Here is a 24,294-nt window from a genome sequence, read left to right as displayed (position 1 = left end):
TAAAGGTTTCCTAAATGACTAATTTACGCTTGCATTTTGAGCTGGCTTTTTGTGGTTTAGAAAAGGATATAAGGTTAAAAACAAGTTAAACAGAAAGGCTGAGTAATCCAGAGGCAGGCAAAACATTTCATTGTAGTTGGAACCTAATATCTGGGGTTAACCCAAAATATTTGCCAGCTTCTACTTGTTTTTATCTTTTTGCCAGCCTCCTCCCTCTATCCCCACTTCAGTGTTGCTTGGTCCAAGCTATTTTTTCCCCACATATTTTGATGCAGTCATATAACCCAAGCAGTCATTATTCACTCCACATCAGTGACCTCCTCGTTTCCAGCTGTCCTTTCCTCTGGGCATGAAATGTCATTTATCGCAAGCATTGTGTCGCCACCCTTGGTCAACCCAACCGGGGGTTTTTCAGCCCCCACCAGAGCTGGGGCTTGTTTCTTCAGCTTGTCCCTCTCACCCCACGCCGTCCCACTAGAGATCTTTATCAAAGAAGTCATCAAAGAGAGAAACTCTCTCTGTCCTGGTTCTCACGAGCGTAGGCTTGTGGTAAATCTTCTCTTCCCTTTCCCATTCCTCAGAGTCTGTGCTGGAGGTGTCCCAGAACAGATCCCTCATGCGTGGCTCCATGGAGAACCACAGGTCAACCTTCTCACTCCTGCCTGGAGAGAGGTCAGCCCCACCATGTTGTCCGGAGGGTCTTCCATCCCATGTGTTTCCTTAGGGGAAAGAAATAATAATAATAAAATAAACCCCATAATTTTGCAAAGCTTGCATGCCCAGTCCCCTAGGGTTTAGCTGGAAATGGCTGTGGGCAGCTGAAGGCACGTAAAGAAGATCCCGAGAGATGCCCTCCAAAACCAGACTCCATGATCAGGGCTGGGCAGGGTGAGGTATAATATATTCAGGGTTATATTTGGTGAAATTATAGAGTCTGGTAAGAAGCAGTATGGTTTTATCACCAGGCAGAAGAGAGCTGAGACAAAGAAATGCAATGGAATAGGAGCAGCCGTGTCTGTTACCCTTTCTCTTGGTAAAAGTTCACTGGCAGACAAGTTTTTCACTGATTTAAGCACTTTTACCCTCAGTGATACGTTTCCAGAATGTGCCGAAGGTTCTCACATGCAAGCAAAGCATAACAGAGCTCATGCATTGGAGATGTCAGTACAAAGTTACAGCTGAGATTCGCTTTGATTTCCCCTTCACTGGGGTCAGTGAGGTCAGCTTGTGTGTCCTGGCACCTTCAAACCCCGCAGCTGCACCCCAGCCTGCACCAACCAGTGCCCCAAAGCTTCCATCAGAGTCACGGCCACATCCAAAGCACTGCAGGTTGCCCTCCAGATTTACAGAATCACAGACTGGTTGGGTTGAAGGGACCTCTGTAGATCCCCCAGTCCAACCCCCCTGCTCACGCAGGGTCACAGAGCAGATCACACAGGTGGGTCCGGGGGGTTTGAATGTCTCAGAGCAGGAGACTCCACACCCGCTCTGGGCAGCCTGGGCCAGGCTCTGGCACCTCCCAGCAAACAAGTTTCTCCTCAGATTCAGATGGAACCTCCTGTGCTTTAATCTGTGCCCATTGCCCCCCATGCTGTCATTGGGCACCACTGAACCGAGTCTGGTCCATCCTCTGACACCCACCCTGCAGGTATTGATCAGCAGAACTAAGATCCCTTTCAGCTTCTCCAGCTCAGTAGCCCCAGCTCTCTCAGTCTTTCCTCATCAGAAAGATGCTCCAACATCTCTGGAGCCCTCTGCTCAACTCTTTCCAGTCTTAATCCACATCTGCTCAGGTCTCTTTGGATGATATCAAACAAGTAGCCCAGACACCTGCATCCTGCCCCTCGGCATCACAATGCGCTGCGTTACAGCCACATCTCACTGCTTCCCTCCTTCAGTCTTTTGAATTTTTACTATGTCATAGCAGGAGATGGAGCATTGGAAGCAGCTTCCACTGGGAAGCTTCTCTAATGGCGTTTAAGAGGCTGGTGAGTTTTACATCTCCTTGGAAAATTATTCTACTTACCGTGGTCGTCTCCATGAAAACGCTGATTGAGCTCAGCAGGGACGAGGTCTCGGCTTTCAATGCTGCTGCCTCTCTGGAGAGTGTCAAGGACTTTCTCCGGGCTGAATTCCTTGATTTTTTGTTTGTTGATTTTTGCCTCCCTGTGGAGATTTCGCTTCAGCTCTGCCTGGGTTTGCAAACGAGTCATCAACACGAGCAGCGGAGGAGCCAACACGTTTTAACAGTTCTACAAGGCACAGCATTAGGGGGCCAGGGCTGAAAATAATTACGCAGTTAAGTAGTTTAACCAGGGCAAATGGTATTTGCCAAACTGGATACATGACAGAACATGACCCGTATGCAGATTTTTGGTTTATCCACAGGCCATGGCCTAATGAGAGCAAAGCGTTGCAAAAATCAGAAGTAATTACCGATCGTGGGGGTCCTGGAGGTGTTCACCACTTCGACTTTGCCTAAACTACCAGAAAAGCTTCATTTGGTCTTCCTAGTAAGAGGCTTTAAGCCCTCTGGTCCATGGAAGAGACCCTGGGGATGGACAGACCCCCATCCAAGAGGGGAAGACCTATGGGGAGAGGCTGAGGAGCTGGGCTTGTTTAGTCTGGAGAAGAGGAGGCTTAGAGCTGAGCTCAGCACTCTCTAGAACTACCTGAAGGGCAGTTCTAGCCAGGGGGGGATTGGGCTCTTCTCCCAGGCATCAGCAATAGGACAAGGGGCCATGGGCTTCAACTCTGCCAGGGGAAATTGAGGCTGGAGATGAGAAAGCAATTCTGTGCAGAGAGAGTGCTCAGGCATTGGAATGGCTGCCCAGGGAGGTGCTGGACTCACCGGCCCTGGAGGTTTTTAAAGTGAGATTGGACATGGCACTTAGTGCCATGATCTAGTAAACAGACTAGTGTTGGACCAAGGGTTGGACTCGATGATCTCTGAGGTCTTTTCCAACCCAGTCGATTCTGTGATTCAGTGAACCTCTCCCCAAATCCATCACAGCGTTACCTCTCGGTGCCTGCGTGTCAAGTCCAGCATCTGCAGCTTGTGCAAGTGCTGCCGCCTGCCAGGGGGGTGTCCCAGGCTTTGCCCCCTCTCCTCCAGAGCCTACGGGGTGTTCATAAACACAAATAAATACACCTGTGCTTTCTGACAGAGAAACAGCCACCAGCTCTCAAAGCCATGCCTGCGCGCTTGGGTTCCCCACGGATACAGACAGCAAGCATCTCCCTGCACAGCCAGCTCGCAGCGATTTATCACAGACTTCTATTGCACTTGTAGTTTATCTCATAGCTCTGGGGCACAGTGGGAAAAATTTTAATTAAAACAAAGTATAACTGTTCCTCCTGCCCCCCCCCCCAGCCTCGAGGTGTTACCGCTTTGAGTTGTTTGTCCAAGATAATCTCGTGGTCCAAAGGGAGGAAAAGGCTTTTGCACGTTTGGGGGTGCAGGGGGTGTTTACCGCACTTGCAGCTTTTTCCCTGCCCACTGCAAGCGGTGGGTGCTCAAGTCACTCGGCCATTTCAAAAAGTGGTCCCCAAACCTTTAGCCTCAAACGTGTATAAGGTCCTGGCTCAGCAGGGAACTGTAACGCTGGAGATTCAGAATCTTTCCCTGTATTTCGCATCCTTTCACCCACACACCAGTTATTTCAGCCAGGGATGGGAGCGCAGGTGGCATAAAACACCAACTGCTGCTTTTTGGGGTGCCTGAATTGTGAGGGAAAGCAGTCTGCAGCCAGCAATGACCCATTCGGGAGGCTCAGCCATGTACTTACCTTTTTTTTGGGGCTTGCAGCCACTTCTCGCTGACTCCAGGGCTTTGCAGGAGTGATTGCTTGCACAGGGCCGGCAGGTTCAAGCCTCTACAAGTCCAATATTTATAATATTCAGCATTGCTTGTTCCACATAATCACAAAACCTGATATGAAACTAGCGTGACATTTTTCCAGCTCCAGTTCTGGCCTGGCTGCTTGAGCTGCAGCAAAGAGATTGGCATCTCTAGTAGATGCTCAGTGAGATGAACATTTTTATTACGGTGCTTTGGAAGTGGACAAACCAGGGGGGATACCCTGCATGGCAGTCAAAGTGGCAAAACCCCCGTCTGAAATTGGTTTCATCCCTGTAGGTATTTGTCTTTGAGTCTCAACAGCTCCCAAGGCTCTAGCCAAGGCCAGAGTGAAGACAAACTCCAGCTCAAATTGTTTCATGTCAAAGCTGAATCATGGAGATGTGTCATAATTCAATATAAAGTCTCCCAGCAGGACATCCGAGGGCAGATCCCGGTTACATGAGACCCAGAGCACCATTCCCTCCATCCATCCAGCCTCACAGAATCCCAGGATGTCAGGGGTTGGAAGGGACCTGGAAAGCTCATCCAGTGCAATCCCCCCATGGAGCAGGAACACCCAGATGAGGTTACACAGGAAGGTGTCCAGGCGGCTTGGAATGAGACTCCACAACCTCCCTGGGCAGCCTGGGCCAGTGTTGTTACCCTCACTGAGAAGAAGTTTCTTCTCAAATTTAAATGGAACCTCTTGTGTTCCCATTTGAACCCATTACCTCTTGTCCTATCACTGGTTGTCACCGAGAAGAGCCTGGCTCCATCCTCCTGACACTCCCCCTTTCCATATTGATCCCCATGAATGAGTCCCCCCTCAGTCTCTTCTTGTCCAGCTCCAGAGCCCCAGCTCCCTCAGCCTTTCCACCTGTGTTGGCCTGAGCAGGACCTTTCTCTGCATGGTACAAAGTACCTTTCCTGGTGGCTTCTGAAGTGGGCAGACACTTTGTTTACAGACTAAGCTATACAGACTAAGCACAGATTTTTGTTGTAAGGAGGCAAGTTGTCTCCTTAAATCATGCCAAGCTACTGGCTGATCGTGGGCCACTTCATGGTTTGATATCACTAGTGTCCCCTTCTAGGATGGGAGCTCAAAAATAAAGGGGGCATCATCGAGGATGCCATCAGCAATACCTGGCTTACACTTTATGTGGGACATCAGTAACTCCTTGAATACGAATTAGAGTGTCTTCTAAATGGTGACAATGCTTCTGGCTGCACTGAACTGCCAAAGCCTGAGCTATAATTTGTAAGCCTCTTGTAAATCAATGCAAAACCACAGGAGAAAATAAGCCAGCAGCATCATGTAAAGGGAGAAATCCCTGTCAGTCCTGAATGCCAAGTTCACATGTCTCTTAGCATTAAAAAACTCCTCACAAATCTGAATACGAAGCTTAAAAAATGGCACTAGATGGCAGCATGTGACACCACAAGCTGCAGTCCGGGCTGTGCATCACTCCTCTATGCCACCAAGGCAGATAAACTCCTGCATCTGTCCCCTCATCTCACTGCACCTGGTGGGGTGGCCAAGTCTCAGGATTTTGGCTAAAGTTATGTCACAGGCTGCAAAATCAACTCTTTTGTCTCTGTGAACCTTTTCTCTGGAAACACTCCCTGACTGAAATCCTTTAGAAGTCCTTGGGAAGGCCACATCATCCTGCTTTGCTGTCTTTGAAAATATTCCCCCAGGGATAAGGGGTTTTTCTGGTGCCATTTACACTCCCCAACAGCAATGGCAGAATCAGGGGTAGGATTAACAGTTTTGTTGTCCTGCAATAAGTATTAACAACGTCTGAATAATACATAATTAGAGCTGTAATGGAAATAAGATCAATGAGTAAAAATTACGTGCTGGCAGGAAATTTTAAAATGAGGTTGTGATTCCACGTGACAGTTCACAGGGTGTAGCTGGGCTCATTCCAGGTGTTGCTGCCTCATCCTCACACCAAATCCAAGGACACATTATTCAACAGTCGGTGGCTGCCTGTGCTCTCTGAAGCCACCGGTCTTGGCCTGGAGTGTTGGGGTTTTATCTGACCCTGTCTGGTGTCTCTTCTGTTCTTGATTGTATTAAATAGACCTTAATCACAGCAAGGAAGGCGTGAGCCAAGCAGCTCTACTTCAGCAGGTTTGCTACTCTGGGACATGTGCAGAGGGCTGGTCACCAAATTTTGGGAGAGTGGAGATGCTCTCAGGGGGTCTCAGAGCAGCACAGGGAGGTGAATTGTTCACCCAAGGATTTTAATGGCAAGCGGTTATATAGGTGGCTGGGAAGGAACGTGACCAGCACGGGCAGCTGAAGGACAGGTTGGTCCTGGTGTAACCCAGGGCTGGGACAACCATCACCTACAGGAATGCTGCAGAGAAGGCCATGGCCCATCAGGGCAAATACATCTCTTTCATGGGTTAAACAGCCAAGAAGTGTGTTTTCTTCTGTTTGTCCCCAACCACTGCTAAGGACTCCCTCCATCTGCCTGATTAGGCTGCTAATGTGCCCCATGCAGCTGGGCTCTCTTGGAGGGTCTCAGCAGCAGGGCCTTAATTGCTAATTAAAGTCCTGCCTAAATGAGGGTATAGGGCAATGGGAGAAGTATTTCCACCAGCTGAATACTTCCTGGAGCAGGATACTCTGCTTCACCCATGCTTGAGGGGTCTGCTAAAGCTCTTCCCTTTCTCTGACTGGTTTTATTGTTTGCTCCCAGTGTTAGAGCCCACAGATCTGGGCTGAGCAGCAGAGAAGAAACACAGCTGAAAGCCTTGGGCTGGGATGCCAGAGGAGAAAGATTTGATTAATAAATTGGGGGAGCTGCAGCTCTGGGGCATCCAGAGTGGTGCTGGTGTCCCCAGTGTCCCTCCCTGAGCCTCTGTGGGCACGTGGAGAAGGAGGGAGGACTCCATCTTAGCCAAACGTCATCAGCTTTGCATCTTAAATAATGAGCAGGTAAGAGATGGGAAGTTGGATGCTGTTGCTGGCTGGTTTGGGAGGGTGTTGAGAAGCAATGAAAATGCAAGTGGAGCAGATGAAGGGCTTGAGTTTTAAATAACCTGATTCACAGCAAGAATTGTACAGCCATGGTAATGCAGCTCCAGCTTAACCCTGTGAGCACATCATGGCCTGAGCCTCACCCAGGTTTTGTATTGTATAAAAGCATCGGTGCAGAAAAATATCAGCACAGAAAATGCATGTGGAGGGCTTCTTGTCACTGTTGTTTTCTTTTTAATGAAATGACAATTCTGCCCCTTAAGCAGCATGGTGCACTAGTGATGTTTCCTTTCCTTCTTTGCAGTAGATTATATGGATATAAGTACATTTTTGAGCTTTAGTTATGTTGTGGTAGCTCTTGTGTGGGGAAAATTCCGATTGCCAGGTCAAGCAGTGTTATGGGTTTCAGAGCTTGGAGTGGATGGAATGTGGGAAGTGCCAGAAGGACAAAGGAAAGTCATGGAGGAGTGAACAAGGGTGTTTTATGTTTGTTGGGGGAGGCTTTTTTTATATCTAGATATACAGATGTGTGCATACACAAGTATATAGTGCTGTTGAGGGGAGAAGGTGAAGGTACATGTAGGTACAGAGCACGTATAGAAATTGTTGAAACCTAAAATAAATAAAACAGAACTCAACTAGAGATGGTCATCTAAAGGTAGGACCTTCTACTTGCATTGTAGTAGATTCTTTGTTTCCCCCATCGTGGTGCTGTGACACATGCCCACATCTCCAAGAAAGCCCAGGTCATTGGGTCAATCAGAGCAACACAGGGAGCTTTTCAAACTCGCCTTACTTGAGGTCTTCGGGGTGGGTGCTGTTTAATGATGCTGGTTTCTTCCTTTTCCGGCACCATGTTGAAAGAAAGGGGCCCTTAAAAATCAGAGAAGAAATGGGTGAAGCTACTTTTGGGTGATTATTGGCTGCTAGGCTATACTCACCAATAGTTTTCTGCCCTATTTTTTGATTGGCATGTCCTACTAACATCTCTCTTGGTTTACCCATGTAACACATGGTATAAATTATTCTATTAGCTGCAGAAATAACGAAAGGATGTACCTGTGGTTTCTAACAACTGTGTCTGCTGTGTACCTCTCCTGCTTACCTCTACAGCCCCTCATACATCCTATATGTGACAATAACCATCCTCCCTGTCTCCTGTAGCCTCCCTGACTCCTATGTGTGACCAAGGGTCCTCTTCTCTCTGTGACCATCAGCTGGCCAAGAAAACTGTGAGCTTTACTGCCTCCTCACTGCCTTCTGAAGTTGGGAACAGGCAGCAAATTCAGTTTTTTCTTGCTTCCTGAGACTTTATTATCATTGTTTTTTGGTGGAACTGAGAAATACCTCTGTTTTTACGGACCGTGGCAGAGTTGGGCTACAGCCAGCCAGTGAGTTCAGAAGTTAGTGGGTTACGGCGAGACAAGCGATACGATCACAGACCCTCATCTTTGGAAATAAGCCCAAAATAACGTGCTACACACCAGCGATCGCTTGTTAATTATTAAAGTCGTGCTTTCACTGAGGCCTGAACGTGATCTGGGCCCGGGCCTGTTCTGCAATGGTGCTCTCAAGTGGACATTGCTGCCTTTTCATTTTCTTGCACAAATAAATACTTACTACTGCAGTATTTCTTTTACAAAAAGAGTTTCACCATCCCATTTAGTCTCCCCCAAAACTGCCTTGGTGCATTCAAATGCCATTTTACACATGGAGCTGAGTGAGGTGTTGCTCAGCAGCTCCTGCTCCCACATGCTGAGAGCGCCGAGGTGGCCACAGGGAAGGAGAGCTGGGGATAAAGTGCAGGAGTTACATCTTGATGCCAAACTCAACAGTTATATTAAAAAGAAATATGATAATTTGGGAGAAATATGATAATGGGGGACCTCAGTGGTCACTTTAAATGAGCCCCATGGAAGATCACCAAGGAAGGGCTCTGGGAGAAGAGAGAAAGCGATGGAGGGTGTTGGGATACAGGAGGTGGTGACTCCACCAGATAAATGATTGCTGGGCTGTGCTGAGCGCTGGCAATGATTAACTGCTGCGCGGAGCTGCGGCTGCTCTGCACAGGCAGGACTGGGAGCCTGAGTGTTAATGTCCAGCGCTGGAGGTTCCTCTGGAGACAAACTCCAGCTGCCGGGGAGCATGTGCTGAAATAGCAGCTTGTGATAGCAAAAGGGGGTTATGGAGTTGTCACATCTCAATCTGCAAGACAAATTAGTGCGTAAGGAATTTGTAAGGGGGAAAAGAAAGGTAAGGGAGTGGTTCACGGTGCTGGGAATGTGGGATGGATCAGAGGGATGGAACAGCTCTGCTGGGAGGACAGGCTGAGAGGGTTGGGGTGTTCAGCCCGGAGAAGAGAAGCTCCGGGGAGACCTTATTGCGGCCTTTCTGTACTCAAAAGGAGTCGAGAAGAAAGATGGGGACAAACTATGAAGCAGGGCTTGTTGCAATGGGACGAGGGGTGATGGTTTTAAACCAAAGGAGGGAGATTCAGGCTGGACATGAGGAAGAAATTGTCCCTGAGGGTGGTAAGAGCCTGGCCCAGGTTGGCCAGAGAGGTGGTGGCTGAACCATCCCTGGAGACATCCCAGGCCAGGCTGGACGGGGCTCTGAGCAACCTGAGCTGGTGAAGATGTCCCTGCTCATGGCAGGGGGGGCACTGGGGGAGATTTGATTCTATGACATGGCACAGGCAAGGGGCTGGGGCTCGGGAGATGCTTGTTCTGATGGGAGAATATGGCTTTGGGGAAGTTATTTCTCCCTTATGAGGTTTGCTGGTTTGTTTTGTCCATGTTTGGGTATTTTTAAAATTATTCTCTCTCATCCTATCCATGTGTGTCTTGCAGGAGATTCGCCCTTATCCTGTACAGACACAGAACTGGGAGCCAAGTGCTCGCTGCCCCCAAACCCCCTCAGTCCTGGGCAGGGATGGTCCCTGGTACAGCTGGTGATACCACCAAAGAGGGACCACCGTCCCCCCATTCCATGCTGCCAGCTCAAAGCCACAGCTCAAGGCATTCTCATCACTTTTATTCTTCACCTTTGCACGTCAGTATCTGCAGATTTTCCCACTGGAAGAAGTGGGATTTAACACAAGCCAAGATGAACCCTCCTAAACCAAATAAAAGCTATTCTCTTGAAGGCTTTGCTTAGTTAGTCAGCAGCTCAAGCTAATACATCACTCAAGTACTCTTTTTAATTCTGGAAATGAAAAGTAGTAGAAAAATATATTTATTGAGGGGGGGTTAATTTTTTTCTATAGAAGTACACCATCCAGCTCCTTGATTTGGATGGGCGCAAACCTCCTTCCTCGCCTCTGGGAAGGTTTAGTGTGTTGATGGAGTTTAAGCCCTGCTGTGGAAGGCTGGGGGAGAGGCTGCACGATGCCACTTGTAGGCACACACACACAGTTGTGCTATTTGCCTTGCTCTCCCTCTTAGGTTATGAAATTAGTCCTGTGCGAGACACGGGTGTAATTCATTTTAATGCTGAGTTTTACCTGCTGAGTGCATTACGCAGAATTTAATGCTAATTAAGCTAATGACAGTGATATGCCCAGTGGCAGCAGGTGAGCAGGATGGGTGTATAACCGAGAGTTATGGGGTTGCCGTACAAGGATTTGCTTGAACACAGACTGGTGTCAATGTAGAGGAGTGGTGCTGTTCCTGGGGGGTGACTGATGGGAGCAAGGAGCCTGGGATCTGGGCGCTGGTGATCGAGACACTTCCTAAAACAGGCCACGATGGGGGAAAATAATAGTCTTCTCAAAGCTAAAATGTCCTGGAAATGGCAAAAAGCTACTCACGTAGGATGGCATGTCCATGTACCTACACCCACCCCACACTCCAGCTCCAGCCAATGCCCCTGTCCTCTGCTTCACAACAATTTGGTGACAACCCCCTTACCTGCAGAGGATCTCCCGTACCAGGTCTCCCGGAGAGGTGGAAGTTCGTGACGCAGGCTGGGCTGTCCCGGCACCCCGAGGAGCTGGCATGGGGTGACAAGAGCAGGCAGGTCCCCGGTGTGCATCGGTGCCACCTTGGTCACCTTGGGATGCGCCTTGGAAGAGCTCAGGCCCATTTTGCAGAGCGGTGGCTTTGAAAGGAGAAGGAGAAACCCCTTGTGCACCGTCCTCCCTGAACATAGAGGGATCTTTGTGAGCGATTGTGGCTCCTGGGGAGCTCTGTGCTGGCTGCCAAGGCCAGCGCTGATTCCCACGGACGTGCCCGCATGTTGTTCCCAGCTTGGTTAAACATTGACCCGACTCAGCCATTCCCCCACGGGGAGGAGAGGCGGCTGCTGCTGATGGGAAAGTGGAAAGCAGCTCGGGCAGTCAGCACCAAGCCCTGGGGAAGCTTTGCTTTTACCTACAAGTGACTTTTCAACCAGGGGCACCACCTCAGCTGGCCACAGGCTGACCTGGAGGTATTCCTACAAGCAGCTCTTTTGCTAAATCTTCAGTTTTTGGAAGGAAATTAAATCCTTGGAAGGGTTAAAGTGTGTCTCACCCTGCATGGGAGAACAGCCTGAGGACAGGGGCTGGCTGGGGAGCATCTTCCACCCTTGCTCCTGCCAGCTGGTGGCAGCTTTGGCACAAACCCATCTGAAAACATCAGCCGAAGTGTGTCATACCCTGCAGTTCTGGAGCTGCTGCAGGACTTGTGCCAAGCACAGCAGGATTGGTGCATAAGGGAAAGATCTGCACTTCTCCATTGCTCCTAAGGTGAATGAAGGGGTTCAGAGGCCACAGTTTCCTTGGAGCTGTAGTCAGGTGTTCATTTCCAAGACAGAGCAATTGGAAAATATGTAGGGAGGGTTATTTATGCAAAAAGATTACTGTTGCAGGGTGGGTTTTTTGGTGGGAATAGGGTTCCAAGAGGAGGTCAGAGGACCTGTGGGCTCAGCTGCAAAACATGTGGAAACCAGCAAAAATGGAGTGTGTGAGGAGAGCTCAAAGAAGTGTCAGAGCTGGGGTTCATTTAGCAGCAGCTTATCCCCTTGGGACCCCTGGAGTGATCCTGTAGAGGTCAGGAGCAACGAGGGCCTCTTCTGGTTTTTATCTTGGGAGAGGGGTGCTGGGAGGAGGCTTGTGCAGGACATGAGGGTCATGGTAGAGCCAAGTGTCCAGCACTCATGGCCAATAGATCCACAGATGGAACCACTCAACTCCCCATTGACAGACACGAGGAGGTTTCGAGCTGCAAAATACCACCGGCCAGGGGTGGCAGCTCCCAGTAGAAACTGTTCCTTCCTGGAGCAACCCAACTGGTTCATGTTTTCATCTGCAAAGCACCAACATCATTCACAACTTTGCTTTGCAACAAGTCACATAGGGTTTGAGGTAGCAGCGTAGCTTTGTCTGTATTTTTTTTCCTTCTTCTTCTCAAATGAAAATATAAAAACAACCCCTGGCTTGCATCCTGAGTTCCTCAATGCTTAATGTCTATTTTTCCAATTTATTTGTTTCTCTTTCCCCTCCCCTGCTGAGAACAGGTAACTCCTGTTAAGCAGCTTGGGAAACTGAATTGAATGCAATGTTGGTGGTGTCGGAGCAGTGGAAAACCCACATGGCTGTTAAAGATGGTGCCTGCCATGTATCTGGGTGTTTCACCTGGCTGCCACACTGTGGCCTTGGACCTGCTGAAGTCCTCACAGGGTCCCACTGCTCCCCATGCCACCAAACCCCCTCTCTTGGCCAGGTTTCTTTCCAAAGCCACATGGGTTTCCCCACCTGTCGTGTAGGATGGCACCACAGCCCATTGTAGAGTGATTTAGGGAAGAGGATTGCAAAGGGACAGACGTACCTGAGGCTGATATTGCTCCAAGTGATACATCCAGAGGAGTTTTAGGTGCAGAGATGTTCCTCTTTGCATGTAAAGGTGTTGCAGTGTCCTTCTGGGACGTCACCACTCCCCTGCTGTGGTACAGCTTTGGGGGACACGTGCCCCAGGACATTAGTGTGACCAGGACCTGCTGGAGAGGGGCCAGAGGAGCCACAAAAATGATGGGACACCTTTGCTATGAGGACAGGCTGAGAGAGTTGGGGTGTTCAGCTGGAGAAGAGAAGCTCCGGGGAGACCTCATTGTGGCCTTTCTGTACTCAAAAGGGGTCGAGAAAAAAGATGGGGACAAACTATTAAGCAGGGCTTGTTGCAACAGGACAAGGGGTGATGGTTTTAAACTAAAGGAGGGAGATTCAGGCTGGACATGAGGAAGAAGTTGTTGTCCCTGAGGGTGATGAGAGCCTGGCCCAGGTTGGCCAGAGAGGTGGTGGCTGAACCATCCCTGGAGACATCCCAGGCCAGGCTGGACGGGGCTCTGAGCAACCTGAGCTGCTGAAGATGTCCCTGCTCATGGCAGGGGGGGCACTTGGGGAGCTGGGAAGGTCCCTTCAACCCAAACCATTCTATGATTCTTGATGCTGCATCAGTTAAGGACCAATATCTCTGAGTGTCCCTAAGAAACTTGGCGTCTTTGTACCTCGGAGCTGTGCTTTGATTTTTCACATGCCTTTACTTTGTAAATCGAGGAGCGCTGAGAGCAGCCAAGAGCTGTGATGTGGGTTTGGGGTGAGGGAGGAAGGCAGGATGCAAAAATATCCCTTCCTGCAGGTTTGGCGGGAAAACCAAGAGCAAGCTTGGGGTTGAACTGACTCCCAAAAGGGCCCAATGGGACTGGAAGAGGCTCCCAAATATTATCACTTGCAATGGCTGTGCTAAAATGAACCTTTTGTGCCTTTGCCTGGGCTCTGTGCACTGCAGCTGTGCAGGGCGCTGGGTGGGTGTTGTGGGGTTTGCTGGGTGAGATGTCCACGTGTGGTGGTGGAGATCATGGTTATCAGCATCATATCGACCTGCTCAGCAGAAAGCAGTAATCCCACATTAACCCCCTTGCTTAAACCTGCCTTTAACACCAGCATCTGACGGGGGAAGGATGGGCTGAGGTGTACCTGCTCAGGCTGGCTTTGTCACTGATCCGATGTTGTTAAACTCATCCTTTTCTTTAACTGGGGGAGTTTATTGGGTTGCAGATTTTTTTACCTGTATTTAAGGTTTGGTTTGATTCCCAAGTGCTTTAGAAACATGGGGCTGGAAGGAGCTTTGTTCTCATTCTTTGCCATTAGGGACATCATGTGGTCCCTCCCAGGACAGACAGAAGCTCTTTATGCCTTTCTCCCGCTTCATTTATTGCCTGAAACCCTCCACCAAATTCAGCTGGAGCCTAAAAGTGATACCGATCTTCTCAGAATTGGATTTTCCAGCAAGTTTAGTGTAGTCAAAATGAAATCATTCACCCTGAAGTGCTCTGATGCCCTTATTTTAAGGAAGATACTGGGGAAAGCTCAAGGGTAGGGCAGTGCCGTGACTTGGGGCAGGGTGTTTTCCCACGGAGGAGCAGACTTTGCTCCATGTGCAGGTAACAAAAGTGAACCAAGGGCAGGATTCAGCACAGGGCACCGGTCCAACATCCAGCTGCACCAGCAGATTGCCTCTGTCTTAAAACTCCTCCTTAAAAATGAGCTTTAAATTACAAAAAACACAGGCACGGGAGGAGATGCAAAGTGGGCAGCAGTGATTTTTTTTTTCCTGAAATAATGACTTTATGCGAATCTCCGGACAGTAAAGCAGAAAGAACCATAACAATGTGATAGTGTTGGTGTTGTTTATTATGCTGGAAGCGTGTTTAGCTAGAGATAGCACGAACAAACAGCGCAGCGAAGAGAGTAAGATAATCCTGCGCTGTTTCACTGGCTGGGATGCACACCGGTGCGACTAATAGATCCTGGTATTAGACATCTGTAATGTCAAGAAATACGGCTCATTCCTCCATCTGCTGCTTGTCGCTTGTATTAACAGGGGATGTTCATCTTATCGCAGGCAGGGCTGAGGATTCCAGCGGTGCTGAGATAACACTGTCCGCAGTGCCCGGTTGCTGAGCACTCTGGAGCGTGTACATGCAGGCAGCGATGCTTGAGGTGGGTTATTTGTAGCATGTTTTGTTTTCCTCCCAGAGAGCCAGGCCCTGGTGTGAAGGAGAATCTGATAACACGGCTACCAGCTCAAAACTGGCAAACAAGATGGTGCAAACAATATGAAACCCTCACGTTTTGCTGGAGGTGATTGAAGGGCTCATCAGAGACACCCAGAAGTAACCGCATACTGATCAGTGACTTGACAGGTGCGATTATTGGTTTTCATTAATCTGATGGGTAATCAATGTGGTTGTGGCAAACAGCCTCCATTTATTGTCTGATTTCTTGGTTTAATGGGTTTTCTCTGGCTGAAAGGCAGAGTTGTGCTCTAGGAAAAACAACTGCCTCCCTCTTCAGCCTGGAGAACAGGAGCTGAGGGGAGACCTTCTGATCTCTGAACTGCCTGAAAGGAGCTTGGAGCCAGGGGGGTGTTGGTCTCTTCTCCCAAGTAGCAAGTGATAGGATGCAAAGAAACGGCCTCAGGTTGCACCAAGGAAGGTTGAGGTTGGATCTTGGGAACAATTTCTTCCCCAAAGGGCTGTGGGGCATTGGAACAGGCTGCCCAGGGCAGTGCTGGAGTCACCATCCCTGGAGGGTTGGACAGATGGACATGAGGTTCTCAGGGACATGGGTTAGAGGTGGACTTGGCAGTGCCAGGTTAATGGTTGGAAGTGATAATCTTAAGGACCTTTTCCAACCTAAAAGATGCTGTGATTCCATGGGGGATGCTCTCTTCTAGCAGAAGGCTTGGCCTGGGTTAGGTGTTGTCTGTTAAGCCTGAGATGAGGTGGATGGCGGCTGCTGGGCTCAGAGCTACGTGTCCTTGCTTCCTGCAGAATGTCAGGGTGATACCCTGGGGATGGGACAGCAAAGCGCTGCGCCCCAATGGGAAACATCCCAAATAGGGGAAAACCAACTCAAACACGGGGATTCCACATGATTTTTCCCTACTGAATACTCAATGAGGCTCCTTGAAGGATCCAGTCCTGGGCCTGAAGGTGCTGCCATGAGGCTCCTAGCCAAAATGTACTCATCACTGCATGCTGAAAGGGAGTGTTTGTTTTTCCCATGTGTTCAGTTTGGCAGGAGCTAAAATCCCAGTAAAACCCATCTCCAAAACTATGTAGTAATGGAAATGAATATGCCAACTCCAAAATGGACTTGGGGCACTGCTCAAGCTGCCATGTGCTCTTTGCTCTCAGCTGTATTGTCCCACCAGTATCTCCTGTTCACCATAAATGAAAGCAGCACACCGGGAGCTGAGTCCATCTTCTCAAAAGCTAGAAGAGACTTTTAAAAGACCGTGTGTGTGTGTGTGCATATGGGAACCTTACAAATCTGTATTGAGTGCAAGTGGTTGGTTGAGTTGGTTTTTACAGCCCTATTCTGCAGTCATAAGATGACAGAGCCCAAGTTTGTGTAATTTTTTGGTTGGTTGGTTTTGTTCGGTTGGTTTCTTGTTGGTGATTTTGTGGGTTTTATTGTTTTTAATATACACAAGTACTTTGTTGGCTCTGCTGGTTGCAAGGAACAGTTTAGACAAGAATTATTAGAAGATAAAAGCCATAAAATAGAAGGGAGCCAAATACAAAAAGGTGCTTTTGTTATTATTTACACAAATTGCTTTGTTTGCAGCAGTATTAAGCCCTAAGGACTGAGATAAATACCATTAAAAAAGCCCTACTAGCTGCTCATCCAACTCCCAAACAGTGGGCAGGAATGCTGTGAGAGGGAACAGCCAGTCTAAACTACATGGTGATGGGTTGAGTATGGAACTGGGTAGGCTGGTTGGTTGGGTTTGGCTTTTGAAAGCCTTTTCTGCATATTTCTTTGCCTCAAAACTCACAAAAATACAGGTTGTTGCAAAAAAGATGGACCCAATTTGAAATCACTTCATCTCTGCAACCATGAGCTGCCAATGAATTAAACTCTTACAGTCCATTAAGCAGATGTCCTGGGTGTTGTGTTGGGTAGGACATCGATGGGTTTCCACTGGCTGCAAGCACAATATTCAATAGAGAGGAGGTGAGTTTGCAGCACTGGTGCATGTCCAGGTTGTACGTGAAATACCTTTCATCACATATTCCACAATAACGTAATGAAAAATTACAGTTTCGCACATCACAGAATATGTATTCTGCTAATATTTCCTAATAATTCCTAATATCACTGTGAGCATCGGCTTCTTTTGGAGACGAATGCCAAGAGAGGTTTGAAATGGCCTTCCAAAACTACCACCTCACTGAAATGCCACTTTATTGAAAGTAAGTAAGTCGACATGTTCAATTTTGAGATCTAGCTGGAAATATCCAAGATTTGTATCCTTGAGAATGGCAGCAAAAGGAGATAAATGATGTAGACATGATCCATATTTTAAACCCACCAGTTCAGTAAGACACAAGACTAAATGTTTTTTATTACAAAACTTTTTATTATAGTTATTTACACCCGTTCCTTGATAAGTGTATAAATGTAAACATTTATTATAGATGTATTTCTCTTATCTTACAGTTCAGCTCCAGTTCAGAGTAAATGTCAGTTTTAAGCATACAAGTAGTGAGGGAATTTAAGCTATATTCACAGAATATACATCTGCGTGCAGTTGAAGTCCACCAGCCCTAAGCTAGTGGTATAGACACTGTCCCATTAGCTCTACTTCTGCTTCTCGTGTGTACGCTGGACTCTGTGATGTCGTCGACGTGATCCTCACTTTTCTTCTCCTTCAAGCTGTTGATGAACCTCAGGGTTATTTCATCCCATTCCTCAGGGAGCAGCATCAGCAGAAACCCCATGCAAATGATGATGGTGGCTCCCAACCTCACCACGCTGAAGATCATTTTGTGCTTCAACAGATCAACAGCTGTGAAGGAGAAACAACAATGCCATGAGAACTGCAAGGGGATGATCTACAGCATCAGACCAAGCTGGCACATCTCCATGTCACACTCTGAGCCCTCCAGAGTGACAGAATCACAGGCTGGTTGGGGTTGAAGGGACCTCTGGAGATCACCCAGTCCAACCCACCTGCTAATGCAGGGTGACCAGAGCAGATCACACAGGTGGGTCCAGGCAGGGTTGAATGTCTCAGAGAAGGAGACTCCACAACCTCTCTTAACTATCTCCAGCAGGTTGCATCAGGATAACGTTTCCTCGGGGTTGCATGGACCAGTGATGGGCAAAGAGCAGCATGAAGGTCAGAATGCTGGAGTTGATGCCTCCAGGCCCAGCTGTCCAACTCCACAACCAGCAACACCAGCACATCTGAGCCCTTCAGCAGCCTCTCACAGGTAATGACTGTTGCACAGCTCTGACCTGCATCCCCCCAAAACCAGATGTTTCTCTAATAACAGATGCGCATACACAGCGTGGTGAGGGTAACGGGGTGGAGGGGGAGACTGGAAGAGCAGAGATGGGGTGATTTAAGAAGACTCTGCAGTAAACTTCTACCCTGCACCATGGGTCCCATCACATCTCAGCAGCAACCAGCTTTGCTGGTTGGGTTTTTTCACCAACTGAAACACCCACCATCCCCAGGAGCATCTGTGGAAGCTGACGGAGACTGAACTGCTTTTGAAATATGTGACAACAGATTTACATCATTTAGACAACAAACGTTTCTGCTGCCTGCACGCCCGTGTGCTCGTCCTCCTCCCACCAACCACCACGGCGCTTGTACCTGCGTTTCCAGGGACGCTGAGCACCGTTCCGATGGAGATCAGAATGGGGTAGGTCAGCACTACGCCAACGTTAACCAGGATGTTGAAAGCTGGGGAAAACCAGAAAATAATAACTATGGGGAAAAGCACCAGAGTGAGACTCTTCTCCTCCACCTTGACCCTACGAGCATGATATATACTCTGTGTGCACGAAACAATGAGGTACTTGTCCAAGTGACTGATTTCTTTTCTTCTTTTTTTTTTATATATAAGATGTGAAATGAGGAGAAGTTCCTCTTGGGGCAAGAATGAGGGCTGTAGGTCCTTTCATAAACTGTAACACCGAGGTTATCACACTGCTATTTCACAGGTTTGTCCAAGCTTTAATTAGATACCAGCATCCTAGTTTTGCTGCCGTAAACCATCATTTCTCCTCCTACCAGGAGGATGGTGATCCCAGTTTTTCCTTTGGGCTGAGGCCATTCTGTCCTTGTCTCAGCAGGACCTTTCCCTGTTGAAAGGCCTCATGCTCCCCCAGCCGGAACACACAGCAAAGGTGACAGTAGCAGGGAATTCAAGCTCTAAAGGACACTTAAATACAATTAGCTGATGGAGATGTTAATTGCAGAATACGCAGACTGGAGTGACACCACGGTCACGCTGCCATGTTGAAGGCAAGGTGAAAACTGACAGAAATACAAATGTTCAACACTTAAAAACCAGAAAATCCAACCCATAAATTATTTTTTAATGTGACAGCATTTCCAGGCAGCTCCACTTTCCTTTAGTTTGAAAGCAGACTGCAAAAACTTCCCTTTTGTACCATTTTCTAAGGTGCTCTTCCAGCTCTCACACCCAGTTCGTGAGCCCCAAGGTTTCTCTGCTCCACAGGATTGTTCCCTCATGGCTGGGGTTATATACTTGGGTAGATCTCTGGGTGGTAAATGATCCCTATTGTTTGTCCCTTAGGTGCTCATAGAACAGCTGTAACTCAAGCTAGAGCAGTTTCAAGGTGCTCTCAGCACCTCGGCCACGTACCTGGCAACGCCATCCTCTTTGTTTCCATTTAATAGACTCACAGTGGAGACAAAACCCTCTTCAATTATGCAATAATGGAGACTTTACTAAAGGAAAGGATGTTGTTGTATTTGGAAATTAAAATGCCCCTGGGCTGAATCCAACAGCTATTCTGCCTGGCTAGAAGACTCAAGATCTGCAGGTAATGAAACAGCGTCAGCCTTTGCATGCTATAGCAAAGCTGTGCAAACTCTGCCCAGCGCCCTGCAGCACCCACTGAACTGTGCCCCAGCGCCGGGGGTCCCCGTGTCCTGCAACCACGACCCACAGAACACACCAGGAACCCGCTGGGTACACGCAGCCCTTGGAAATTGGAGCTACAGCAACCAAGCTGTGCCAGAGACGGGGAAATCCCAATGAAATTATGGGAGGAATGCAAAGACGGGAAAACAGACAATTAGTATGACTACTTCGTGTTTATTCTCTATTTATATTAGTATGAAGGCTGCTTATGAAAAACACAAACCATTTCTCAAGGAGCACCTGTTAGCAGTGGGATCAGATTTCTCTCTCCTTAAGGGGGGGAACTGTTTGTGCCCGAGGCTAATTTTGTATTGGGTGGGAAGAGAAGAGCAGTACAATGAGCAATGGTTTTTAACACTTACCTAACCAGAGGCCGGCTACTCCGCACAGGTAACCCCACGGCACAGCAGAGAAGGGGGACCAGTACTCCACTTTTGTAAAATACAGTATGATCGGGGTAACGGAGATGAAAATTAAATTGAAGAAGCCCAGAGTGGAAACAAAGTGAGCAGCTTCCCCAAAGTTCGCACTGCCAAGAAACATTTTGAACAAAACCTGCAAAGGAGAGGAGAGTTTCAGAGCTCATGCATGCCATGGGAAGCAAAATTACCCACTCCCTTGGGGACAGGGGGTCACAGAGCAGCCCTGACCAGGACATCACGCCACAACCTGGCCCTTTCCTAGATAAAAGCTTTTCAAGGGGCATTTTGGACTGATTTCTGCCCTTTTCTGCTTTTTAGCACTGAGGGGGATATCATGTTATTACCATGGAGGGGGTCGTCTGTATACAAAATACTGCTGAACACAAAATACTACTGAATACAAAATGCCATGAGAAGCAAGCGTAAGGAAGAACCCAAGAAATACACCATCCATACACTGTCAGGGTTTTGAGGGGACTCCAGGGACTTCCACAGCATGAACCAGCTGTGAGAGCAAAGCCCGGCATGGAAGAACTCGCTTCAGGTTCACAGGCAGCACGACCCTCATGGAAGATGTGTCCTACATGAGCCTATACTTATGTACTTAGAGTGACTTGTAAAGGGTCAGAACAAATTTATCAAGGAGACAATCAAAGTCTAAAGCTGGGAGGCAGCTTCTCATCCCACTACAACTAACTCCAATCTCCTCCTCCTCTTTACACACACTTAATCACAGAACCATAGAACAGTTTGGGTTGAAAGGACCTTCCAAGCCCATCCAGTGCCCCCCCCTGCCATGAGCAGGGACATCTTCACCAGCTCAGGTTGCTCAGAGCCCCATCCAGCCTGGCCTGGGATGTCTCCAGGGATGGTTCAGCCACCACCTCTCTGGCCAACCTGGGCCAGGCTCTCACCACCCTCAGGGACAACAATTTCTTCCTCATGTCCAGCCTGAATCTCCCTCCTTTAGTTTAAAACAATCACCCCTTGTTCTACTGCAACAGGCCCTGCTCAAAAGTCTGGCCCCACCTTTCTTATCAGCCCCTTTTAATTACAGAAAGGCTGCAATAAGTTCTCCCTGGAGCTTCTCTTCTCCAGCTGAACACCCCAGCTCTCTCAGCCTGTCCTCCCAGCACAGCTGTTCCAGCCTCGCATCATTTCTGTGGCTCCTCTGGCCCCTCTCCAGCAGGTCCATGTGTGTCCTGTGCTGAGGGCTCCAGATCAGGACACAGAACTGCAGGTGGTACGTACTTCACCCTCCTTGAGCTGACAATAAATCCATCCACCTTTAGCCCAACCTGTTTCTAACTCGGACACATCCTTGCCCTTTTCATCCCTCTCCTTCCGGAGCAGCCACAGCTTCCAAGCAGCTGGCAAAGCCTCACGTGTCTCTGATACCAGGGGCTCTGAGCCCAGCACGAGCACGGAATACGCAAGAGAGCTGCAGTGCGGAGCAGGACGAGCTGCCTGTCCCTGCGCGGGGACAGCGGCACTCTCCGCATTCTCTCTCCTCCCTCCTGCATATGGCGAGTCCCTTTGAAACGGTGTCGATAAACCGTGGTGGCGGGAAATGATTAAAACACAATCCTAAACTCCTCACAGCATAGTTAATGGAGATTTCATTACAGGCTCATCAAGAAAAGTCACGCCGAATGTTTGGCAGCAGACAACTAATTACCCCGATAGTAGAATTCCTGACATCGTGACATCGCCTGGTCACAGTATGAATGATGCAGGAGGGATTAATAAAATAAAACATTGCTTTTATAGCGATCCGCTTCGTACTCGTGCATTTTAAACATGCAGAGTTAAAGATTATAAGAATACTAATAAACAGTTATGACCTACCTTATACAGTGCAGATGTAGAGGCTGATCCAACAGCATATGCTACCCCGATAATTGAATCACCCTGGAAACCATCTGCATATGCCATCATTACGATTCCTGTGATTGCCATTATCGCTGCGACTATCTGCAGAGACACAGCAAAGCAATGTAAAGCTCAGCGCGATTTCATTACACGGAAAGAGATTACCGCTGCATGGGGGTTTAATGAGTGCCACTAGCTACTTTCTCTGACTTGAAGCTTTCTTGCTTTCCCTTAAACAGGGAAAATTATGTACAGTTGGGAGAGATGTAAAACATAATGGAAGTGTATGCACTGATAGTGGTATGGATCTATAGCATTGCAAACACTCCTGGGACCTACTGACAGAATATTCATCATTAAGTATTTTATCAGCTATACATCTACTTCAGAGATACAACTCCAAGAAATTTTTAGACATTATGCTCTATATACAACAAGAGAAATATTTAGCAATGCCATAAATTTGGCTTAAAACACCAACACTGAGATGGACATCACTGCAGGAGAATTAACTCTGTGCTGGGGAACACCAGTGTCTTACTGGGAGCTCTTCCAGGCTGCTCCGTATATCCTAACAGCCCTGCCAGCTTTCTTGGGCAGACACAACCACAGCTCTTTATGAAGCCTTTACCTTTGCATTTAGGTTTTTAGCCTCATTTGAAAACCGCAGACAGAGCTTCTAAGGAGCTTCAAAGAGGAAGAACAGAAATGAGTAACTACATCATATCTGAAATCCTGGGTCTTGACTCCAGGGACCTTAAGGAAGTGGTAAGGAACCCAATGTGTTCTATTCTTTGAAAAACTCCTCCTCTCTACTGAAATGCCCTTAACAGGTAAATAGAGAATCTGAATTTCAAAGACACTGAATACCATGGACCTCAGAGGAAAAAGTGTTTCCCCAGACCTATGGAAAGTCACAGCTCCATTCCTGAAACATAGTTCTTTTAACAGAGATTTAGAAAAAGATATTAGTACGATGTTAAACATGTTATCATTATAAAAAAAGGTTGTTTGTGTATTAGAGCTGGGTGTAGAGCGGGAGATGCACAAATGCCAATACCAAAGCTGGCTGTTACAGAATCAGCAGCGACATTTAAGGCTCAGACCCTGTTTTCTATTCCCATGTATCTATTAAATCACTGTTACCGAGGCAAGGCAGTTCTCCCCACTCATACAAAAGGAAGAAACTAATGATGTTCACCTCGACAGCACTAACCCCCACAAACCAGCTGTCTCCTGCAACAACTGAGCCAACACCAATGTGAGCTGGACACTCGCTTCCTAGAAAAACCTCATTAAACTTCCTTTAAGACATATTTACTGCAAGATAAACCTCAGCCTCACATGCTCCACGCCACAGACTCTGAAGGCATCTTGACCAAATTTTGCAGAGAAACCTCGACTTTCAGATCTCACGTAGTTTTACCAAGAGTCCCAGAAAACCCACTGAGGCTCACACCAAGCAGACGGGAGCCAGAACCTGGCAATAAGCACAAAACCCCCATAAAACAATTTCAACACAGCCAGTCAGTAGAGAAAAAACACGTTTCAAGGAACACACGCCTGACTCAGATAAAGGTGTCCATGCATGGGGGACAACCGGGAACCAAAAATCAACCCCCGGGGTTGTGCCAATCTCTGAAATTACAGTAAAAATGTTAGTCCCACTGGCATCTAGGCCAACTTCTTCACGAGGGACACATCTCCTGGGTGCAGCGTTAAGCACCTCCCTCTCACCATCAGCCCTGTTTTACCAGCAACCAAGGCACACGGATTCCCCATCACGTTGCAGTCGCAGTGACAACGGCAGAGTCACAAAGCACAGCACACATCTAAATCCCACCTTGCTTCTACTTATAACATCCAAGCTCCAGTCCAACAAAGCTGCCCAGCTGTTACTTAAACCTGAAGACAGAGAATCCCAGAATGTCAGGGGTTGGAAGGGACCTCGCAGGCTCATCCAGTGCAATCCCCCCATGGAGCAGGAACACCCAGATGAGGTTACACAGGAAGGTGTCCAGGCGGGTTGGAATGTCTGCACAGAAGGAGACTCCACAACCCCCTGGGCAGCCTGGGCCAGGCTCTGACACCCTCACCGGGAACAAGTTTCTTCTCATATTTAAGTGGAACCTTTTGTGTTCCAGTTTGAACCCATTACCCCTTGTCCTATCTCTGGTTGTCACCCAGAAGAGCCTGGCTCCATCCTCCTGACACTC

General features: G+C 48.1%; 2 protein-coding genes across 3 annotated transcripts in view; both read right to left on the bottom strand.

Annotated features, from left to right (window-relative positions):
• Positions 1-474: 474 nt before the first annotated feature.
• Positions 475-10,916, bottom strand: CCDC198 (coiled-coil domain containing 198; the record flags this gene model as incomplete). The annotated part of the gene is made up of 6 exons (XM_080344579.1): positions 475-719; positions 2,027-2,192; positions 3,020-3,118; positions 3,789-3,875; positions 7,630-7,706; positions 10,742-10,916. 6 exons carry the CDS (start codon positions 10,914-10,916, stop codon positions 475-477), a joined length of 849 nt encoding a protein of 282 aa, XP_080200705.1.
• A 6,510-nt stretch (positions 10,917-17,426) lies between these two features.
• The window catches only part of SLC35F4 (solute carrier family 35 member F4), a gene marked incomplete at both ends in the record, with an annotated part of 144,851 nt that continues 137,983 nt past the window's right edge, over positions 17,427-24,294 (bottom strand). For both annotated transcript variants that reach the window (XM_080344834.1, XM_080344835.1), the window contains 4 exons: positions 17,427-17,668; positions 18,485-18,574; positions 20,147-20,339; positions 22,055-22,180. In XM_080344834.1, coding sequence (XP_080200960.1) covers positions 17,427-17,668; positions 18,485-18,574; positions 20,147-20,339; positions 22,055-22,180 — 651 coding nt within the window. The remainder of the gene's footprint in view (positions 17,669-18,484; positions 18,575-20,146; positions 20,340-22,054; positions 22,181-24,294) is intronic.

This window comes from Nesoenas mayeri (genome assembly GCF_963082525.1).
Source record: "Nesoenas mayeri genome assembly, chromosome: 5".
Lineage (NCBI taxonomy): Eukaryota > Metazoa > Chordata > Aves > Columbiformes > Columbidae > Nesoenas > Nesoenas mayeri.
The sequence above is the reverse complement of the archived record's forward strand: the minus strand, read 5'-3'. Positions and strand labels throughout refer to the sequence as shown.